The following is a 15,937-nucleotide window of genomic DNA, read 5'->3' on the forward strand; positions in this document are numbered from 1 at the left end:
CGACTCAGAAATTTGCAACAATTCCCGAGCGCGCCGCCGCTACTTGTTACGCACTTTGGCGCCTCCGCACAACAAAATGTCCCTTACGGACAGGCAACTGCCGACTCTCCGACGCTTGATTCTGCGCCAAAAACAAAACACAGACAGACACAAAACACGGTCTCCATTGATGTCGATGCGATGGCCCCCACTCTAAGCATAATTGTTTATAGAAATGAAATTCTAATCATAATTGGTACAATAAAAAGAAAAATAATCATTCCCAATAGGATTGCACAAAATAAGGAAAATCATTCCATTTTAAATGTATAAAAGGTTCACTAATTTTCTTAAAGTCTTCTATTGCTTAATCTTAGGTTTAAAAAAAAAGGTTTAGCCCCAGTAAGTACAGGCGATGTGGTTTCGGTGTGTTCTGTGAAATGGTATGTTTTATTTATTATACTCCTTGAAATTATTTCAATTTTAAAAGTTTGTTTTTCAATCTGCGAACATATGTAAGTTCAATTTCTGAAGTGTTTGCTTGGTGGTAGATACAAATTAAACTACAATAATTATTGTATATGCGTTTACATTCTTAAACAGCTATCGTATTTTGACTGTTCTTTGCTAAAAAGCATAGTTTTTTAAAGTGTATGCAAAACTCTCGCAATTGAGTCGAATTTCCCTTAGATACAGAACATGAATTTCAATAAAAAATGACTTAAAAACAACATTGAAATGATAGTGTCGATTAAATTAAAAAACGAGATAAAATTAAAATGCTCCACAACGGATTCTTACAACAAATATCTCTCCGTTGTGTTACAGAAGTAAAATGAAAATTGCGGTTTTTTCTAATTTCAAGTGTTGTGTTTGTGTGTGTTAAACTAATTCTTTCCGACCGTCGGATTTTCGTTAAAGTTTAAAAGTCAAAATGTATCACAATTTTGATCATTTTGTTATAATAAACACGCTTCCGGCTGCACCTTTTACAGTGCTAATTATTTAGTACACATTTATGCTGAATGTCTCGATTATCTTTAGTGGGTCTTGCACAAATTTGATTCAATGAAACCCAAAATGTATTATAGTAAAAATTGTATATTACCGATATTTACAAATACCAAACAACAAATGGATATTTATAGTTGCACGTTTAAATGAGTATGCATGTGTCGCGCATATATATCGGTGCTTAAAATTTTTAAACGTAGTTATTATATTCCCTTCTTAATGCGGGTTATAGTGAAAGCCCAGTTGTTCGATGACAAAAACAATAAAATTACCAGAATGTTAATTTACATATTACAGGGTGGATTATTCTTTATAAATCTCTACAGAAAATGCCGGAAAAGTACTCCTTATCAATACAAAATGATATAAGTATGTACAATGAGCAAAACCTACCACTTGATATTTTATTTATAAAACATGCCTCTCTCTACCTTTCTTGTACAGTGCACAAAATTTTGGATAAAAGAACGTTTCTAACAAACTATTATCAAAATTTATTGATGGTTGAGTACTTTCTCAATTTCAGTGTGAGATTTGTTTACCCTGTAGCAATAGTTTTTGTGTAGTATGCGTAAAAATAAACACGGTCGTACATATGTAAGTATTGGATACATAATTCATACCAACATATGCGTAATTGAGTAAAGCAATGTGAACTCGGCTACATAATTTCACAATTATTTGAAACGCCTCAATCGAAGGAAAAGAAAATCTTGCAAAGCAACCTAATCAATTTGATGCCTGGCTTCGGTGATTAATGCTAAGAGGGCATCGAGCTTAAGATCTTTAAATCGTTCGAAGTGGTTCATAAGCGGCTGAATCGCATCCGACTCGATGGCGGCCGAGATGGTCTGGTTCTGAATAGTGCGGTTTAGGCAGGATGCGACCTGTGCCAGAAACTCCCGCCATTTTTGCCTGTTCTCCTCGCTGAAAGTTGATTCACTTCCGGAAACGTATATTTCTTCGGCACGAAGTATAAGGGCAACCAGCGAAAGGATTCCAAACTGAAAATGTAATGGTTATTGGACCAGTCTATAACTAGGTAATGAGGTTAACATACGCGACTGCAAAAGATTCCAGTCAGTTTCTTGTCGTTCTGCGTAATGCCGGCTGATATGCTCACTAGGATCTCAAAAGTGGCCTTGTTAATGTGCTTCTTGAACTCTGGGTAGAGTGCGTACAAGATTCCTTCAACGTCGTCTTTGTCCTTTTTCACCACTGTCTGCAGGGAACAGAAGACACCGCTCCACACGACCCATCGAATGTTTTGATTCGCAATGAAGGGCATAATGCGGCGCAGAAGTATCTGAAAGGGTTATAATCGGACATATAACATTTTTAATAATAATCAATCTTGAATACATTTATCTTTTCGAAACCTCCTTTAAAATACCATAAGAGACAAACTCACCTTTCCCTTGCGCACATGCATCATAGACACCACCTTGTCAAATGCCAGACCTGCCCTCAACTTGTTGACCAGCGCAGCGTTCGTCTCTACCTCATAGTTGAACTTGTTCTTCAGATGCGGATTCATGGTCTGTGGATTGGCGGCTTCGGCCGCCCGCTCTTCGGGCGTTTTGTTGGCCATTTCCAGCTGCTCAAGGGCTGCGATGCGCTCGGCCTCCTTCTTCTTTTTTAGCTCTATGGTGGCCATCACCTCGGGGCTTTCCAAATCCTCCAACTTCAGCAGATAGCGATACAGCGTCTCGATCAGTAGCAGAATGTGACGCGACTTGCGCATGCTGCTGGGATTAACATCATGGCTCGCTGAGGGTGGCAGCGGAGTCGAGCTCGTGGAGGAAGAAGTTGCGTTCCCGTCTGCACCGGCAGTCGATTCACTGCTCATAATGTCGGCATCGATGATTTTCCGCGGCGCTGTCACACTGCCGTACTGCAGTTTTCCCAGGGAGTTCTCGAACTTCAGCGGCGAGAATATATAGCCCGTCAGATTGTTGTTGTTGCCACCTGACCCATTGTTCGTGCTGCCTGCCGTGCTGTTTGCGTTTTCTGAGTTGCGACGCTCGCGACCGTGTCCATTGCGAGTGCCATTCTTGTTGCCCAGCTGCACTAGAATGAGCTGCGCATGGCCACGCGGCTGGGTGAGCGGATGGTTCAGCTGGTTGTCCTTGTGCGCCTGGCTGTTCCGCATCTGCCCGTTCTGCTGGGCCTTGCGCTCCCTGAACACCGTGTAGTAGTAGTCGTCGATATACGGCGTGTCTGTGTTCAGCTGGGATAGCTGTATTCCGATTAGCCAGTGTTTGTCACGAGTGCTCATGAGGTTGGCGTACTCATCGTACTCCTCCAGAGGATAGTTCCCTGTACCATCCGGTCGTCGTCCCATTTGCTGCTGCTGCATCTGCGTCTTCTGGCGATCGCTGGCCACGGATCCGGCCCGGCTCTGCTGCATTTGGCGCACCACGGCCGCCTGCTGGAGCAGAGGATGGTTCTGCTGGATCTCCTGCACCAGTCGCATGTTGAACATGTTGTACATGGAGTTCGGTGGCTGCTGACCTAGTAAACTGGTGGCCGCTTGCAGCGGATGCGGCGGCATTCGCGGTGGCTGCATCTGGTGCGGATGGGGTGGCTGCATAAAGGCTGCCGGATGCAGGCCAGCCGCGCGCATCGCATTGAAGCTTGGGTGCATGGCAAAGTTGTTCAGGGCCGTGGGCAGGGCGTGCGGATTGGGTAATGGTCGCTGGTTGCCGCCGGGTAGTGGAAAGTTCGGCGGCATGTGCTGCGGCATGAGCGGATGCTGCGGCATTTGCGGTATATTCCCGGGCAGACCAGGCGGGTAAATGAACCCTGGTGGCACTCGGTTGCCTCCCATGCCGTTCAGTTGTTGCTGCGACGGCGGTGTGGGCAGTAGCTCGGGCAGTGGATGGGGACCGGGAAAACCCAAATTTGGCCTGGGTGGAGAGGTCTGCGGCGTTCCCATGAAGCCAGGGGGTGCTGTAATTAGGGGTTTAAAAGTGTCAAATCTTGATGTCATAGAAATCCGTTTTACGTGGCTTTTAAACTTCTTATCTTATATTAATGCACTTGGTGAAATTCATTTTCATAAAGCTGATTAGATACTTGACTTCGAAATAATGCAATCCGTTTTATCAATTTCTTTAACTCACTTCAACTGTTGGGACTTAATATAATCTCAGAATGGCCTTAGAAATTGTAGATACCTTTCTTGCATCATTGTCATTTATTATAAGCTATATCTTTGTTGCAAATTTTTTCAACTGACCACTGACTGATTCTTGTGCTCCAATTCGATTTTTTCTTGGTTTAATAAAAAGCTGCTAGGAAAAATTATTAGGTAGTATATTTATCTTTAAAAAAAACATTCAAAAGAGAGAACCGGCATCGAAAAAATGGATTTTTGCTCACCCTTGTGCTGCGCTTGTTGGGGCGGCTGCTGCTGCGACTGTTGTTTCTGCTGCTGCAGTTGGAGTTGCTGCAGTTGCTGCTGCTGCAACTGCTGCTGCTGCAACTGCTGTTGCTGCAACTGCTGTTGCTGCAACTGCTGTTGCTGCAACATGGTCGGCGTGGCGACCTGCTGCCTATTGCCCAGGCTGAAGTCATCGAACATCTTGCGCTCCGCCTGCTGCTGATTTTGCTGTTGCTGCTGTTTGGGCATGGATTGCTGGATGATCATATTGCGTTCTATGTCCTCGAGGGTCGTGATCTTGGGGAAACCCTGTGGAGGCAGTGGGAAGTTGGCATTCGCCTCCGTCGGAGGTTTCATTTGTTGGAGCTGCGGCGGCAGATGATGTTGTGGTTGTTGATGTTGCTGCTGCTGCTGCGGCTTGAAGGCGCTGCGCATGGGCTCCCGGAACAAATGCTGGTTGTTGGGAAACGGCTGCGAGCCCCAGACGCCCGAGTCCAGGTTAATCCGATTGCTTAGGCCACTGGCCTCGCTGTCGGCGGTAAACGTGGAGAGGTCCACGTCGTCCAACTTCATCGAGGAGAGGTTCAGCTCCAGATCCGAGTCGCCGATGTGCCGCGACTGCCGGAAGGGGGCATTGAAGGGGGCCGGAGTGGAGCCGCTGGACGAGGGCGCCGAGGATAGCGGATTGGGGTGCCGCAGGAAGGCGCCGTTGCCGTGATCGGCGAAATCCGCACTCCCGCTGGACTCGGCTGGCCGTTTGCGCATCCTTTCGCCATTCCCGCCCAGCCGCACCATCGTCTCGTGGGCCTCCTCCCAGTCGCCATTTATCGCCGATCCGAAGGTCTCGTCATTGAGGGCATCGTATTCCGCCTCGGCGATGCGTCCGTCGCCACCTTCATCGTCCTGGGGAAACATTTAAGGCAGGTAAATTAGAAATCCGTACATTTTACTGCCCCCGGTGGCCTTCGATGCCCCCTTCTATGCCTTTGCCGAGTGAAAAGTTTAAGTGTGCGTCGTTCATCGGCCGTTCCCCTGATGGCCCCGCTTTCCCCAATTTCCCCGACGCATTACCAGGATCACTGCTTACCGGTAGATTTGTGTCAAAGCCGAAAAACGAGTCATCCATGGCGATAAATCTATTGCTTTACAAAAAATTATCATGACTTGTCAGTGACAAGTTGTCACCTCACTAGAGGTGGAGAAACATCGATGTCAGATGTTTTCAAAACATCGGTAAAATCGATGTTTTACCACCTCTACTCCTGAAATCGAAGAGGAAGACGAGCTAACTATCGGCGTATTAACAGGGCCCCTGGTACAGTACATACGCTGTCAAACCACCTTGTATCTTGTCATTGCGATCAACAACCAAATCATCTGTCAGATGATTTAAAATGACAAAAATAGGACCTCCTTAAATCGATAATAACAATAAAAAGCAGTGTTAGAGGTTCATCGTTGCTGCGATGTTTTTAAATTTGTTATCACCTCACAATGTGACCAGAGCGGCTAGGGTGGTCGATAAGTGTTATCGATAGTTACTCCATCCATATATTCGTGTACCGGCGGGATTTCTAATGTAATAAAATAAATAAATTATTATTAGATAATTTAAACATATTATTTAAAATTTTATTTTTTCGTATGTGGAATGACTTTGGAATGGCGGTTGTAGTTTTCTATCTAAAGATAACCTATCAATTTTATCGTAAGAGTATTATTTAATGAAGTTTAAGATATTTTACTACTTTTGAAATGTATTTTAAGGTGTGTATAATTTTGATGCAAAACAGATGTGTGTCTTAAATTATTATTAATTTTACAAGTTTAAACTCTGGTTATGAATGGAATAATAATACTTGTATTGTATTGGGTAAATAATTTGTTTTTTTAACCCCCATCTATGCAGTCGATATTTTGAACCGGTTCCAGCTGCCGCCAGCGCATCTCTAATTTACTGGTTCCTGAGTTATCGTTTTAGACGCAACGCCGATGCTGTTTTTCGTTTCCATTTTCAAAATAACATTTTCAACAAGTTAATCAGTCGAAGTGGGCAAAATGAAGAGGAAGACAAGCGAGATTTGGTGCTTCTTCCGGGCGGTGGACGACACGTATGCGCTGTGCAACATCTGCAAGGCGAAGCTCTCCTACAAGACGACCACCACGAATCTAAGCAAGCACATGAACAGGATGCATCCCACGGCGGGACTCGGTCGGTCGAGCAATTACAAATACCAGTCCAGTAGTACACTGGACCGGAACAAGGGCAAGCCGCGCAACCAGACGCAGGAGCTCATAATGGTGGAGTTCGTGAAGAAGCACCCGCGCATGCTGCAGAATCCTACGTGGGAAACGCGCAGCAATCTGGAGGAGCTGTGGGAGGAGCTGACCTCCAATCTCAATCGGCACGGGCCTCCGCGAAAGGATGTGGCCACCTGGAAAAGAGTCAGTCCACCTTTATCTCTTCCCATGTCCACCTATTTAATTAGTTTATTTATTTCCAGGCCTTGAAGGACTGGAAGCGGTTCATCCTGAAGAAGGTGGAGAAGAATGAGTTGCACAACGTCCCCTTCGGCACCAGCCTCGGCCCGTCGGAGGAAACAATAGCCACCTTGTGCCGCCTTAATGAGGATGTTAGTCAAATAATAATGAAGGTATCCGACGACGATGAAATGCAGGAGAACTCCAACACCGAGTTCGACATGGACGATGTGGAGGACGTGGTACCGGAAGAAGACAGTGGCGCCCTTCAGAACTCCGCCGAGTACGTTTACGAGCCGGAGGAGAGCAAAGTAGACATAGACGACCCCCTTTTCCTGCAGTCCAGCAAGCGAGCCGCATTGGCCGACAGTCGAATGGCGGAAGAGGACACGGCGACGCTTCTGGACAAGATTAGTAACAACATTGGGATGGTCCACGATGCCGCCAATGGCGCCCATCTAGCTCTCAATGAATTCTTCGTCCTGTACAAGCAGAAGCTGTACGAGGACAAGCGGCATCACCTGGCCATTGAACAACTAATGGCCGAGAAAATAGAATTGAAAAAGAAACTCTTGGAAATCGAGCAGCGAAAGTTGTCGCTAAAGTGACGCGATTCACATACCATCAAGTAATAAATCGGTAGTCTTAATAGTCTAAGCATTAAATAAACTAAGTATTCCATTAAAATGTTGCCTAATTCTATCGCTTTTCAACTTGCCTGCCCCCACTTGACCACTTAATATACACATTAAATTAGCATCCTTAAGTTTTATTTCTGTGACATTTAGCTGATTTGTAATTGTTCATCATATACTTCCTTTAATATTTCTTTGAATTCCAGGGGATAAGATGCATCGCTCATGACAGCATCGTACACGTATTCCACATTCTGAGGGGAAACAAAATGTTAAATGAAAAGTTGAAGAGAGGTAGAGCACAAATTACTTACCGATTTCTGTGCCTCTATAATGGCGGATTTACTCTCATCCGCATCACTCAGCCCGTTCAAGTCCCCGCAAGCAATGAAAGGAACTAGCCGACGGTTAACATCAGAACCTGTTTTCTGTGCGAGCATGCGGATATCATCTCTCGCCGGGTTGATAACTTGCGGAATGTAGCCGGCAGGCAGGCAAAAATCTGAGCACACCACAAACGCTTCGATGCTTGAAGGACGCGAACTAGGCGGCTTGTAGATGTCGAACTTCTTGAAGAATATCTGCATTTGGGAGCTCAGGAGCCAGGTGGCATTGCCCTTAAAGATCTTGGCCACAAAAGTGCCTCCTGTTTCCAGCACACAGGTTGCAATGCTGAGGGCAGCCACCAGCAATTGGTGCTGCATGTACTCATCCATTTCGTGGACACCGGTGACATCGGGCGCTCCATCGCAGACCACCAGCTGAGCCTTCTCTTCACCGCCAAAGTGACCGATGATGGCTTCGGCAGTCGACTGCTTGGTGATGTCTCCCTGCAGCTGGATTATCCCTCGGATGGGAGCCATTGCCTGCAGATCCACGGCTATGATCTTCACGGCGGCCTTTTCGTCGTCCGTTTGACAGGGATCGTACAGCTTACGGGAGAGCACCTGGGACCAGCTTCCAGGAGCAGCACACAGATCCACGGCCCGCTGGACACCTGGTTAAAAGTGTGTTTAAATTACCTATTAGGGTGAGAGTTGAAAGCCATAAAGCACCTACCATTTAAAATTCCGTAGGCCTCGTCCACGTGGAGCAACTTGAAGGCACTCCTGGCCCTCCAGCCCTCCTCCTTGGCCTGGCGATAGTATATATCACGTTTATCCTTTGATGTTTTTCCCATTTTTAATTATTTTGCCTGGAGAAGGTTTCTCCCATGCTGGGAGGAAATAATAGGGATGGTCTGGGGTGGAACTGGTTCTCGTGTGCTGTGCGAAATTTAAACTTAGACGAACTTGATTTGGGGTGTTCTCTGTACAGTACTACTATACCTTTCAATATATTGAGATTTCTTTATAGATATATGTAACACCCACTCACGAAACATTTTAAAATTTAGAAAGCCACATGATTTAAATATGGATTAAAAGGCATTTATAAAGAGGACTTTAATCTCTTGAACTCCAATCAGAAAAATATATATTTAATAAAATCTCTAAAGTACTTAATTTTGTTTTTACAATTTATAGCATTTTGAAGTTTTACAATGTAGCTATCATCCTAAATCCATTAAATTTGTAGTAAGAAATATATAGTTATATAGAGTATCTCTGGAACCACTAAATAAATGTACTGTAAAACGACACGCAACATGATACTGGATTTTAGTAACTTCGAAATGCGGTCACATTCTTAGCGCCAGAGCTTTAAAAACGCGCATTACTGAGTTTTATCCTAATTTATTGCTTAAAATGCATAGAATACCATTGCCGTTGGTGCCAGACCCTCGTCCCGAGGCCTCTGAATATGTCACGATGTCAAAGGTCATGTGTCCGCGCAACCTGATGTAAGTACAAAGGCACTTCGGTCTATAACCACGTAGATTTCCCAGTATTGCGAAATTCTGGTTATCCTGCTGCGAGGACATCTAAGTTCCCAAATATATCTCATCTAATACCTGCATTTGATCCAATTTCAGAGAATGCGAGCTGTTCTTGAAGGTTTTGCAAAAGGAAACCGATGCAGTTTTTCATGGCTTTTCCGAAAGTGCTCAAAGTTGTCTCAACCTTTCCAAGGAGTGCATGCGTATGAAGAATCCCATTGTGCTAAAGAAGGTATTTGCCACTGATTTTCGATGATTTAGCATGTCTTAACCCGTTAATTCAGACTACGCAGAGTCTGGACGAGATCATTTGCCGCGCACCCAGCGGCACCCCGGCATACGTAGACGCGATTTTGGCCCGAAGTGTGCTCTATATGAAAACTAACCAGCATGCGGTATGTCCTTTTCTACAAACATCTTGAAGAAATTGTATTAACAACCCTATTTCATTGTAAGATCGCCTGCAATGACTTGTTGTTTTACGAGTCCCTACCCGAAACTCTCAGGACAACAGAGGGAACTCTAGTCTCGCAGATCCTTCTTTGCATAAGCCTCTATATGAACCGGGAGTATCAAGCATCGAAGGATAAATTGATTTTCTTAAAAGACCTTATTGGTAATACTAACAATATATTTTTTATGTATTGTCAAATTAAATGATTTTCTTTTTCAGAACAAACGCCGGTGTCTGAAAAAAGTGGTGAGTATAGCAACATATTTTATTTTCTAGTTATTTCCATACTAGCTTTTAAAGATAACCATAGTAAAAATAGAAAGGAATAATTATTTTAACAATGTATCCTAGAAATTGGACAGTTTTTATGTCTTATAACACAATATGAGGAGAGAATCAGCCAAGCTAGGCGTAATGTTGAGCTTAGTGAGAAAGTTGAAAGCAAGGACTTAATGCCTTTCAAGGGTTTTAAGCTTACTCGGAGAATACCATTTGCCAGTGAAGTCTGTGAATACTTGTAAGTACAGATCGGTAGATTTACTAAACCTTTAATATAATGATGAGGTTCTTTTGCAGTGAAAAATCCAAAGAGAAGCCCGCCGGGGTGTTCGCCTCAGACGATATTCCCAAAGGAGAAATTGTTCTGGTCGAAAATCCTGTGCTCTTCCAGTTCAGTGCTCCATTCCTGAACTGCGATCTGTGTGGATTGCACCGGAAGCAGCTGTACACCTGTGATAACTGTCGTTTTAAGACCTATTGCTCAAAGTTGTGCATGGAATCCGATGCGGAAGTCCATAAATTTGAGTGTTACGGGTATAAAATTGGCCTGATACCAATGCTAGAGGCTTCGATACTGTTTCGATTGTTTCTTCGATCCGGGGAATATATACTTCCGGCTTTAGTTGACTTTGCGATGGAAGGAGGGTATGTTAAGCGCCAATTATCGTGAATTCATAATCACAGTTGCATTATCCCAAAACAGAGTAGTCAATAATCCCCGCGACGCTTGGACCTTTATACAGGAGCATGCCCAGGAAGAAGATAAGGAATACAATCTTATTGGAGAATTCCTTGCCACAGCGCCGGACTATAAACTGCTTACCAAAGAAAAGTATCAGGAAATTGTAACCACAGCTTTCCGTCTGTCTGTTTTTATCTACAATGACCATGACCTCGCAGATAAATATTTTTATCTGCTGGCTCTTGGCAAAACCGACATGATTAATGTAATGTCGGCGATACTTTTACGGCTGGGTGCACACGTTCTTTTAAATTCCCAGCGAGCTGAGCTCTACTATCCGAAACCCGGAGAAGGCATGAATGAATCTCATGAAGAGTTCGCCAAGTGTGGTGATCTTCCGATATCAACTGACCGTATAAGCGCAAATGCCTTTAGTTACTATGGTGTAAACGCAATTTCAGATTTTGTAGACTGCTACAATAACATTCATGATAGTGTAGATGAGTTCGAAAGTGAGATCCAAGAAAAGTCTTCTAAGGATAGTCCAATGTTTCAGTTTGCTGATAGACTTCAGTCGATATGCATTCAAAAATTTGAAATTGATACTGTTGAAGATATTACAACCGCGAAAACCTTACCCGCACACCAAGTATATGAAGTTTTTGATATCTTTAACACATCAAAACGTTGCCAGTTGCTGACAAGTTTTGCCAAATATTTTCACCAATTCATTCATCAATATTTTAACAAAATTGAAAATACTTTCCAAGTAAAAAACACGTTTTGTGCTACCTTAAAAGCTTTTAAACAGAATTGGGCGACTGAAAATGTAAAAGTTTTGTGAGTATATTCATTTAATCCGTAGACCATTTCTTTATGATTATGATCTGTTTTTTAGTTCGCTACCGAATGGAAAATTTTTAGGAGTAACAGCAAAAATCGTTGCTGCCGGCGAGGAATTAGTTGTATGCCCCGATTTTCTGAGGCATCGCGATCAGAACATATTACTGGATCTGGCACAATGCAAAGATTTAAATTGTTCGTCCAATATTAATCGTGAAAAATCAAGTGTAAGTAATAATTATTTTTTGAAATCCTTTACTATTATTTATATAAATTTTTACTTTTAGCTCGAGAAGCAGCCTTCTCCAGAGTTTTTACGACATAATAAGGCATTCATATTCGCAATTAACGACAAAATTTCTAATTGGAAGCAGGCTAGACAAGGTTTGAATGGAATAATTGAATGTATGATGAATGTTTATTGATAATCTCGGGTGCTATAATTTCAGATGTAAAACTTCAACTGAATTTGTCCATTTTATATGGCACCTACAATAGTTTTCTTGCCTTGCATTGCGCCGAAAAGGATGAGATACGTTTGATGGGGGTACTTAAATTCTCCATGTTTTTAGCCATGAATGGTTTGTAGTTGTAAATTAATTTGGATTCTGGATTGATCTAGTCTCGTTCCTCATTTAATACAGGTTTTTTGCAACATGCCAGTGATAATATTTTGAACTTAGTTGAGTTAATTGAATTGGATGACATATATTTTAAAGATGTCCAAATCTACAGACAAGTCTTTCGTGTAATCAAGCGAATTATGGAACAATACATTGACATCATGTGAGTTTAAAATGTTTAATAGCGCTTAAATGGTAATTACTAACTATCCTCTGCAGGATTGATTGTCCGGAAGTTGGTCCGGAATACCCCAAAATGGTCATTGCGAGCTGTTCATTGATTTTAAAAAGACTGCAGCTTCATACCGAAGCTCTGATTGATAACGAAGAGGCCTCATCTTTGTACACTGAGTATAGCACCTATCACTACAAATGGAAGACAGTACTTAGCTCCTATCTTCAAATGCCACCAGGTTTAAGGAACTATTTAACAGACTCCAAGAAGTGAGTTGATTTCAGCTAACTGTTTTCATGGAGTTTTTGTTAAAGTCCTATAAGCGTTGTGTTTAATACAATCCTGTTAATCCTCACATAAGAAATCAATATAATGAAATATGTTTTTATGTTATTTGAATACGAGTAAATACATATTCCAGTTAATTTATATACATGTTATAGAAAGCCAAACATTTTATATTCATTTAAGTTAATCATATGATAACTTTATATTTCTTACACTAGTTACTCAACAAAAAAAATATAAGTCGGAACTCGTTACTTAACTCACTTCTTAATGACTTAGTTTTATCTGTTGTAATTGTTCATGCTTTTGGCCAAAATGCAACTACCATTTTTTTGTCTTTTTGTATCACCTACGTTTAATAAGAACTTGACTATTGTAACTTTTTTTTTTTGACCGTAAACACGTTCCGGTCGAAATTATTTGATTATGAATTTCGCCTAAGTAAAAGACTTCCGAATATTGAAAGTTATGCTCGCATACTTCTGCACGTTCTTCCATCTTGCCGATCTTACCAAGAATGTAGCGTTGTATTATCACGTCTTCGGAGCTCGCAGATCGTGAGGGCGAGCAGCTGGCGGAGATCTATATATGGGCGCCCAGCTGCTGGTGCTGCATTGAGTTTTGTTGTGTCGTCGGTGCTATGAGAGTGTTTCTGGTGGTTCTGAGCTTGTTGGCTGTGGCGGTGGCCACCAGGTGTCCGTTTTCGGCGACGGAGCCCTTGTCCCGTTCCAAACGGAATGCTTTTGAAATTCGTCCCGCGGTCAGTGACGGAAGTTTGGATGCCTTGATCAAGGACTTTATGCCCAAGTACAATTCCAACAGTGTGCACAACAGTTGGACCGAGCCTTCTGCTCCTCAACAGGCTTTAAGGTGTGGCATTCCGCCTCGCAACTGCCTGAATGATACTCGAAATGTGCACTACCGAACTTTGGATGGATCGTGCAATAACCTGTTGTATCCGGAGTTTGGAATTTCCGTTTCACCATATCGCAGGCTCTTGCCTCCCCGTCAAGTGGAGCAGGCTCCGAATGCCCGACTAATCTCCTTGTCCCTGTACGGCGAGCAGACGAGGAACGATCTGTTCCGCACCATGGCGGCCATGCAATGGGGACAGTTCGTGGCCCATGACATTAGCAAACTGAGCACACAGGGAGCTCCCAAGGATTGCTGTGCCGAGCCACGTCATCCCCGCTGTCTGACCATTAGTCTGCCACGTGGAGGACCCATCGCCTATCACACGGGCAAGACCTGCCTGCACTTTGCTCGCAGTGTGTCCGAAGCGGATGCCATTTGCCCGAAGACTGGATCACCCTATCCCGAAAAGCTGTCGGTGGACACTGCCTACCTGGATCTCTCCACGGTCTATGGCAACAATCCATCGCAAAACAGGAAAGTGAGACTGTTCAAGGGCGGTCTTTTGAGGACAAGCTACACGAATGGACAGCACTGGCTGCCGGTAAGCCAAAATGAGAATGGCGAGTGCGGGTCCAAGAGCGAGTGCTATAGTATGCCCGACAAGCGTAACCAATTATTGCCCACCATCGCCGTGCTGCAGACTCTGCTGGTGCGGGAGCACAATCGTCTGGCCGAGAATCTGGCGCTGATTAACCCCGACCACGATGACGAGCGCATCTTCCAGGAGGCTCGCAAGATCAACATAGCCCAGTTCCAGAAGATCACCTACTACGACTGGCTGCCGCTGTTCGTGGGTCGCACTTATACCTACCTGAATGGCCTGATCTATCCAGTGGAGCCGACTGAGTACGTGAACGACTACGATGAGACAGTCAATCCTGCTGCCTATGCGGAGTTTTCCGCCGCTGCCTTCCGCTACGCCCACAACCAGATTCCCGGCTGGTTCTCGTAAGTATTCGATTTGATATAGCAAGGTTTCATTATTTAATATTAAATTAATTTTTTGTATAGGCTGGTTGCCCCCGATCGCAACTCTAACCAAACGCTGCGCCTGAGTGATTACATCAGTCGAACGGAGACCATCCGCTTACTGGATACAGCCGACAACTTCGATGCTCTACTGAGAGGTTTGGCCACTCAGCTGCACAAGCGATCGGATGGTAACATCGATCGGGAGATCAAACACTACTTCAACCGCAAGGAGTTCGAGGACTACGGATCGGATCTGAAGGCTATAGATATTCAGAGGGCACGAGACTTCGGCTTGGCCTCCTACAACGATGTGCGAGAGTTCTGCGGATTGCGTAGAGCTGTGGATTGGGCTGATTTTGCTCACGAGATTCCCGGAGAGGTAGCTTTTAGTGATAGTTATTGTAAATCGGAAGACTGTATTTAATTTTGATGTAGAAAATATCACTGTTGCGTCGATTGTACGCCACTCCGGATCATGTGGAGCTAGGTGTAGCTGGAACTCTGGAATACCATGTCCCAGATGCTCTTTTTGGACCCACTCTATTGTGTATAGTGGGAAAACAGTTCCTGAACACACGTCGCGGCGATAGGTTTTTCTTCGAGCGAGAGAACGCAGGTGGATTTACACGTGGTAAGTGGATGTTATTTATAAAGACAACAGAATTTTAAAATTCCCAATTCACAGTTCAACTGGCAGAGATCCGAAAAGTGAGCCTGGCCAGCTTGTTCTGCAACAACGCCAACTATCTGCATTTAATTCAGCCAAACGTATTTGTATTCCCGAACTCACAGTAAGTCAATAATTTTTTTTATTTATAAACTATCTCTTTTATATATTATGTCTCTATCCATAGCAACTTACTACTCAACTGCAATTTCATACCCCAAATCGATCTTAGCAAGTGGCAGGATCTCACGCCTCAACGTGTACACTAATGGCATTACTAGTAAATGTATCTAAAACAAATTGGGCTGCCCAATTTGTTCTTTCAGATGCCGAAATCTTTATTAATTTGCCTATCATTTTTGGCAATAACTATTTTACACAATCCAATAACAAAGTGAATTTTGTTTTTGAATTTGTGATATTCTGTTTAAAAATATTTACTTAACTAGCTCAGATATTTATGTTACTTTACGGATAATCTTCATTGAAATAAAGATGATTGTTAAAAAAGTATACAATTGCTATTTTGTTTGGTAATAATGTGTTGTCCTAACACAATTTATATTTTATTAGTAAATATCATAGACTCGGTTGCAAGCTCATCATTGAGTGCTGATAAACATCAAAGCATTAAATAGTTGATTCTTTATGATCAGTTAAACAAAT

The 15,937-nt window shown here is 43.3% G+C and overlaps 5 protein-coding genes across 7 annotated transcripts; 3 read left to right on the plus strand and 2 right to left on the minus strand.

The window, feature by feature from the left end:
- Positions 1 to 1,064: 1,064 nt before the first annotated feature.
- LOC119556014 (protein PAT1 homolog 2-like) lies at positions 1,065 to 5,588 on the minus strand. Of its 2 annotated transcripts, none has more exons than XM_037867786.1 (5): positions 5,466 to 5,588; positions 4,378 to 5,281; positions 2,405 to 3,945; positions 2,054 to 2,299; positions 1,065 to 1,997 (listed from the first exon to the last, which is right to left on the minus strand). In XM_037867786.1, the coding sequence occupies exons 1-5, from the start codon at positions 5,502 to 5,504 to the stop codon at positions 1,719 to 1,721; spliced, it is 3,009 nt and encodes a 1,002-aa protein (XP_037723714.1). In that variant the 5' UTR covers positions 5,505 to 5,588; the 3' UTR covers positions 1,065 to 1,718. The 2 variants fall into 2 exon arrangements, with proteins under 2 accessions (XP_037723714.1, XP_037723724.1); XM_037867796.1 differs by lacking the exon at positions 5,466 to 5,588 and adding an exon at positions 4,235 to 4,286 and having other exon boundaries at positions 4,378 to 4,722.
- Positions 5,589 to 6,349: 761 nt separating this feature from the next.
- LOC119553778 lies at positions 6,350 to 7,556 on the plus strand. Its single transcript, XM_037864389.1, has 2 exons — positions 6,350 to 6,823; positions 6,883 to 7,556. Exons 1-2 carry the CDS (start codon positions 6,437 to 6,439, stop codon positions 7,465 to 7,467), a joined length of 972 nt encoding a protein of 323 aa, XP_037720317.1. The 5' UTR covers positions 6,350 to 6,436; the 3' UTR covers positions 7,468 to 7,556.
- Positions 7,557 to 7,612: 56 nt separating this feature from the next.
- Positions 7,613 to 8,744, minus strand: LOC119553787 (putative tRNA (cytidine(32)/guanosine(34)-2'-O)-methyltransferase 1). Its single transcript, XM_037864401.1, has 3 exons — positions 8,554 to 8,744; positions 7,809 to 8,491; positions 7,613 to 7,748 (listed from the first exon to the last, which is right to left on the minus strand). The coding sequence occupies exons 1-3, from the start codon at positions 8,672 to 8,674 to the stop codon at positions 7,644 to 7,646; spliced, it is 909 nt and encodes a 302-aa protein (XP_037720329.1). The 5' UTR covers positions 8,675 to 8,744; the 3' UTR covers positions 7,613 to 7,643.
- Positions 8,745 to 9,184: 440 nt separating this feature from the next.
- Positions 9,185 to 13,255, plus strand: LOC119553753. 2 transcript variants are annotated; one of them, XM_037864358.1, is made up of 14 exons: positions 9,185 to 9,337; positions 9,470 to 9,605; positions 9,658 to 9,768; positions 9,830 to 9,989; positions 10,047 to 10,073; positions 10,179 to 10,344; positions 10,404 to 10,751; positions 10,810 to 11,628; positions 11,687 to 11,858; positions 11,919 to 12,015; positions 12,081 to 12,212; positions 12,276 to 12,417; positions 12,474 to 12,698; positions 13,234 to 13,255. In XM_037864358.1, exons 1-14 carry the CDS (start codon positions 9,243 to 9,245, stop codon positions 13,238 to 13,240), a joined length of 2,637 nt encoding a protein of 878 aa, XP_037720286.1. In that variant the 5' UTR covers positions 9,185 to 9,242; the 3' UTR covers positions 13,241 to 13,255. The 2 variants fall into 2 exon arrangements, with proteins under 2 accessions (XP_037720286.1, XP_037720294.1); XM_037864366.1 differs by lacking the exon at positions 13,234 to 13,255 and having other exon boundaries at positions 12,474 to 13,164.
- A 69-nt stretch (positions 13,256 to 13,324) lies between these two features.
- LOC119553768 (peroxidase-like) lies at positions 13,325 to 15,757 on the plus strand. Its single transcript, XM_037864378.1, has 5 exons — positions 13,325 to 14,580; positions 14,644 to 14,983; positions 15,040 to 15,235; positions 15,290 to 15,395; positions 15,459 to 15,757. Exons 1-5 carry the CDS (start codon positions 13,358 to 13,360, stop codon positions 15,538 to 15,540), a joined length of 1,947 nt encoding a protein of 648 aa, XP_037720306.1. The 5' UTR covers positions 13,325 to 13,357; the 3' UTR covers positions 15,541 to 15,757.
- The last annotated feature ends 180 nt before the right edge of the window (positions 15,758 to 15,937 follow it).

The sequence above is a fragment of the Drosophila subpulchrella genome, chromosome 3R (assembly GCF_014743375.2).
Source record: "Drosophila subpulchrella strain 33 F10 #4 breed RU33 chromosome 3R, RU_Dsub_v1.1 Primary Assembly, whole genome shotgun sequence".
Classification (NCBI taxonomy): domain Eukaryota; kingdom Metazoa; phylum Arthropoda; class Insecta; order Diptera; family Drosophilidae; genus Drosophila; species Drosophila subpulchrella.

Bases quoted from the DNA above. Each gene is read 5' to 3' on its own strand.
- LOC119553787 (XM_037864401.1), bottom strand. From the start codon at position 8,674: ATGGGAAAAACATCAAAGGATAAACGTGATATATACTATCGCCAGGCC. The intron at 8,492-8,553 runs GTAGGTGCTTTA...ACTTTTAACCAG, and splicing joins GGCCTACGGAATTTTAAATG to GTGTCCAGCGGGCCGTGGAT. The intron at 7,749-7,808 runs GTAAGTAATTTG...GTTTCCCCTCAG, and splicing joins TTATAGAGGCACAGAAATCG to AATGTGGAATACGTGTACGA.
- LOC119553778 (XM_037864389.1), top strand. From the start codon at position 6,437: ATGAAGAGGAAGACAAGCGAGATTTGGTGCTTCTTCCGGGCGGTGGAC. The intron at 6,824-6,882 runs GTCAGTCCACCT...ATTTATTTCCAG, and splicing joins ATGTGGCCACCTGGAAAAGA to GCCTTGAAGGACTGGAAGCG.
- LOC119556014 (XM_037867786.1), bottom strand. From the start codon at position 5,504: ATGGATGACTCGTTTTTCGGCTTTGACACAAATCTACCG. The intron at 2,300-2,404 runs GTGAGTTTGTCT...TAACCCTTTCAG, and splicing joins TGCATGTGCGCAAGGGAAAG to ATACTTCTGCGCCGCATTAT. The intron at 1,998-2,053 runs GTATGTTAACCT...TTACATTTTCAG, and splicing joins CTGGAATCTTTTGCAGTCGC to TTTGGAATCCTTTCGCTGGT.
- LOC119553753 (XM_037864358.1), top strand. From the start codon at position 9,243: ATGCATAGAATACCATTGCCGTTGGTGCCAGACCCTCGTCCCGAGGCC. The intron at 10,752-10,809 runs GTATGTTAAGCG...ATCCCAAAACAG, and splicing joins GACTTTGCGATGGAAGGAGG to AGTAGTCAATAATCCCCGCG. The intron at 12,016-12,080 runs GTTTGAATGGAA...CTATAATTTCAG, and splicing joins TTGGAAGCAGGCTAGACAAG to ATGTAAAACTTCAACTGAAT.
- LOC119553768 (XM_037864378.1), top strand. From the start codon at position 13,358: ATGAGAGTGTTTCTGGTGGTTCTGAGCTTGTTGGCTGTGGCGGTGGCC. The intron at 14,581-14,643 runs GTAAGTATTCGA...TTTTTTGTATAG, and splicing joins CAGATTCCCGGCTGGTTCTC to GCTGGTTGCCCCCGATCGCA. The intron at 15,396-15,458 runs GTAAGTCAATAA...CTCTATCCATAG, and splicing joins TTTGTATTCCCGAACTCACA to CAACTTACTACTCAACTGCA.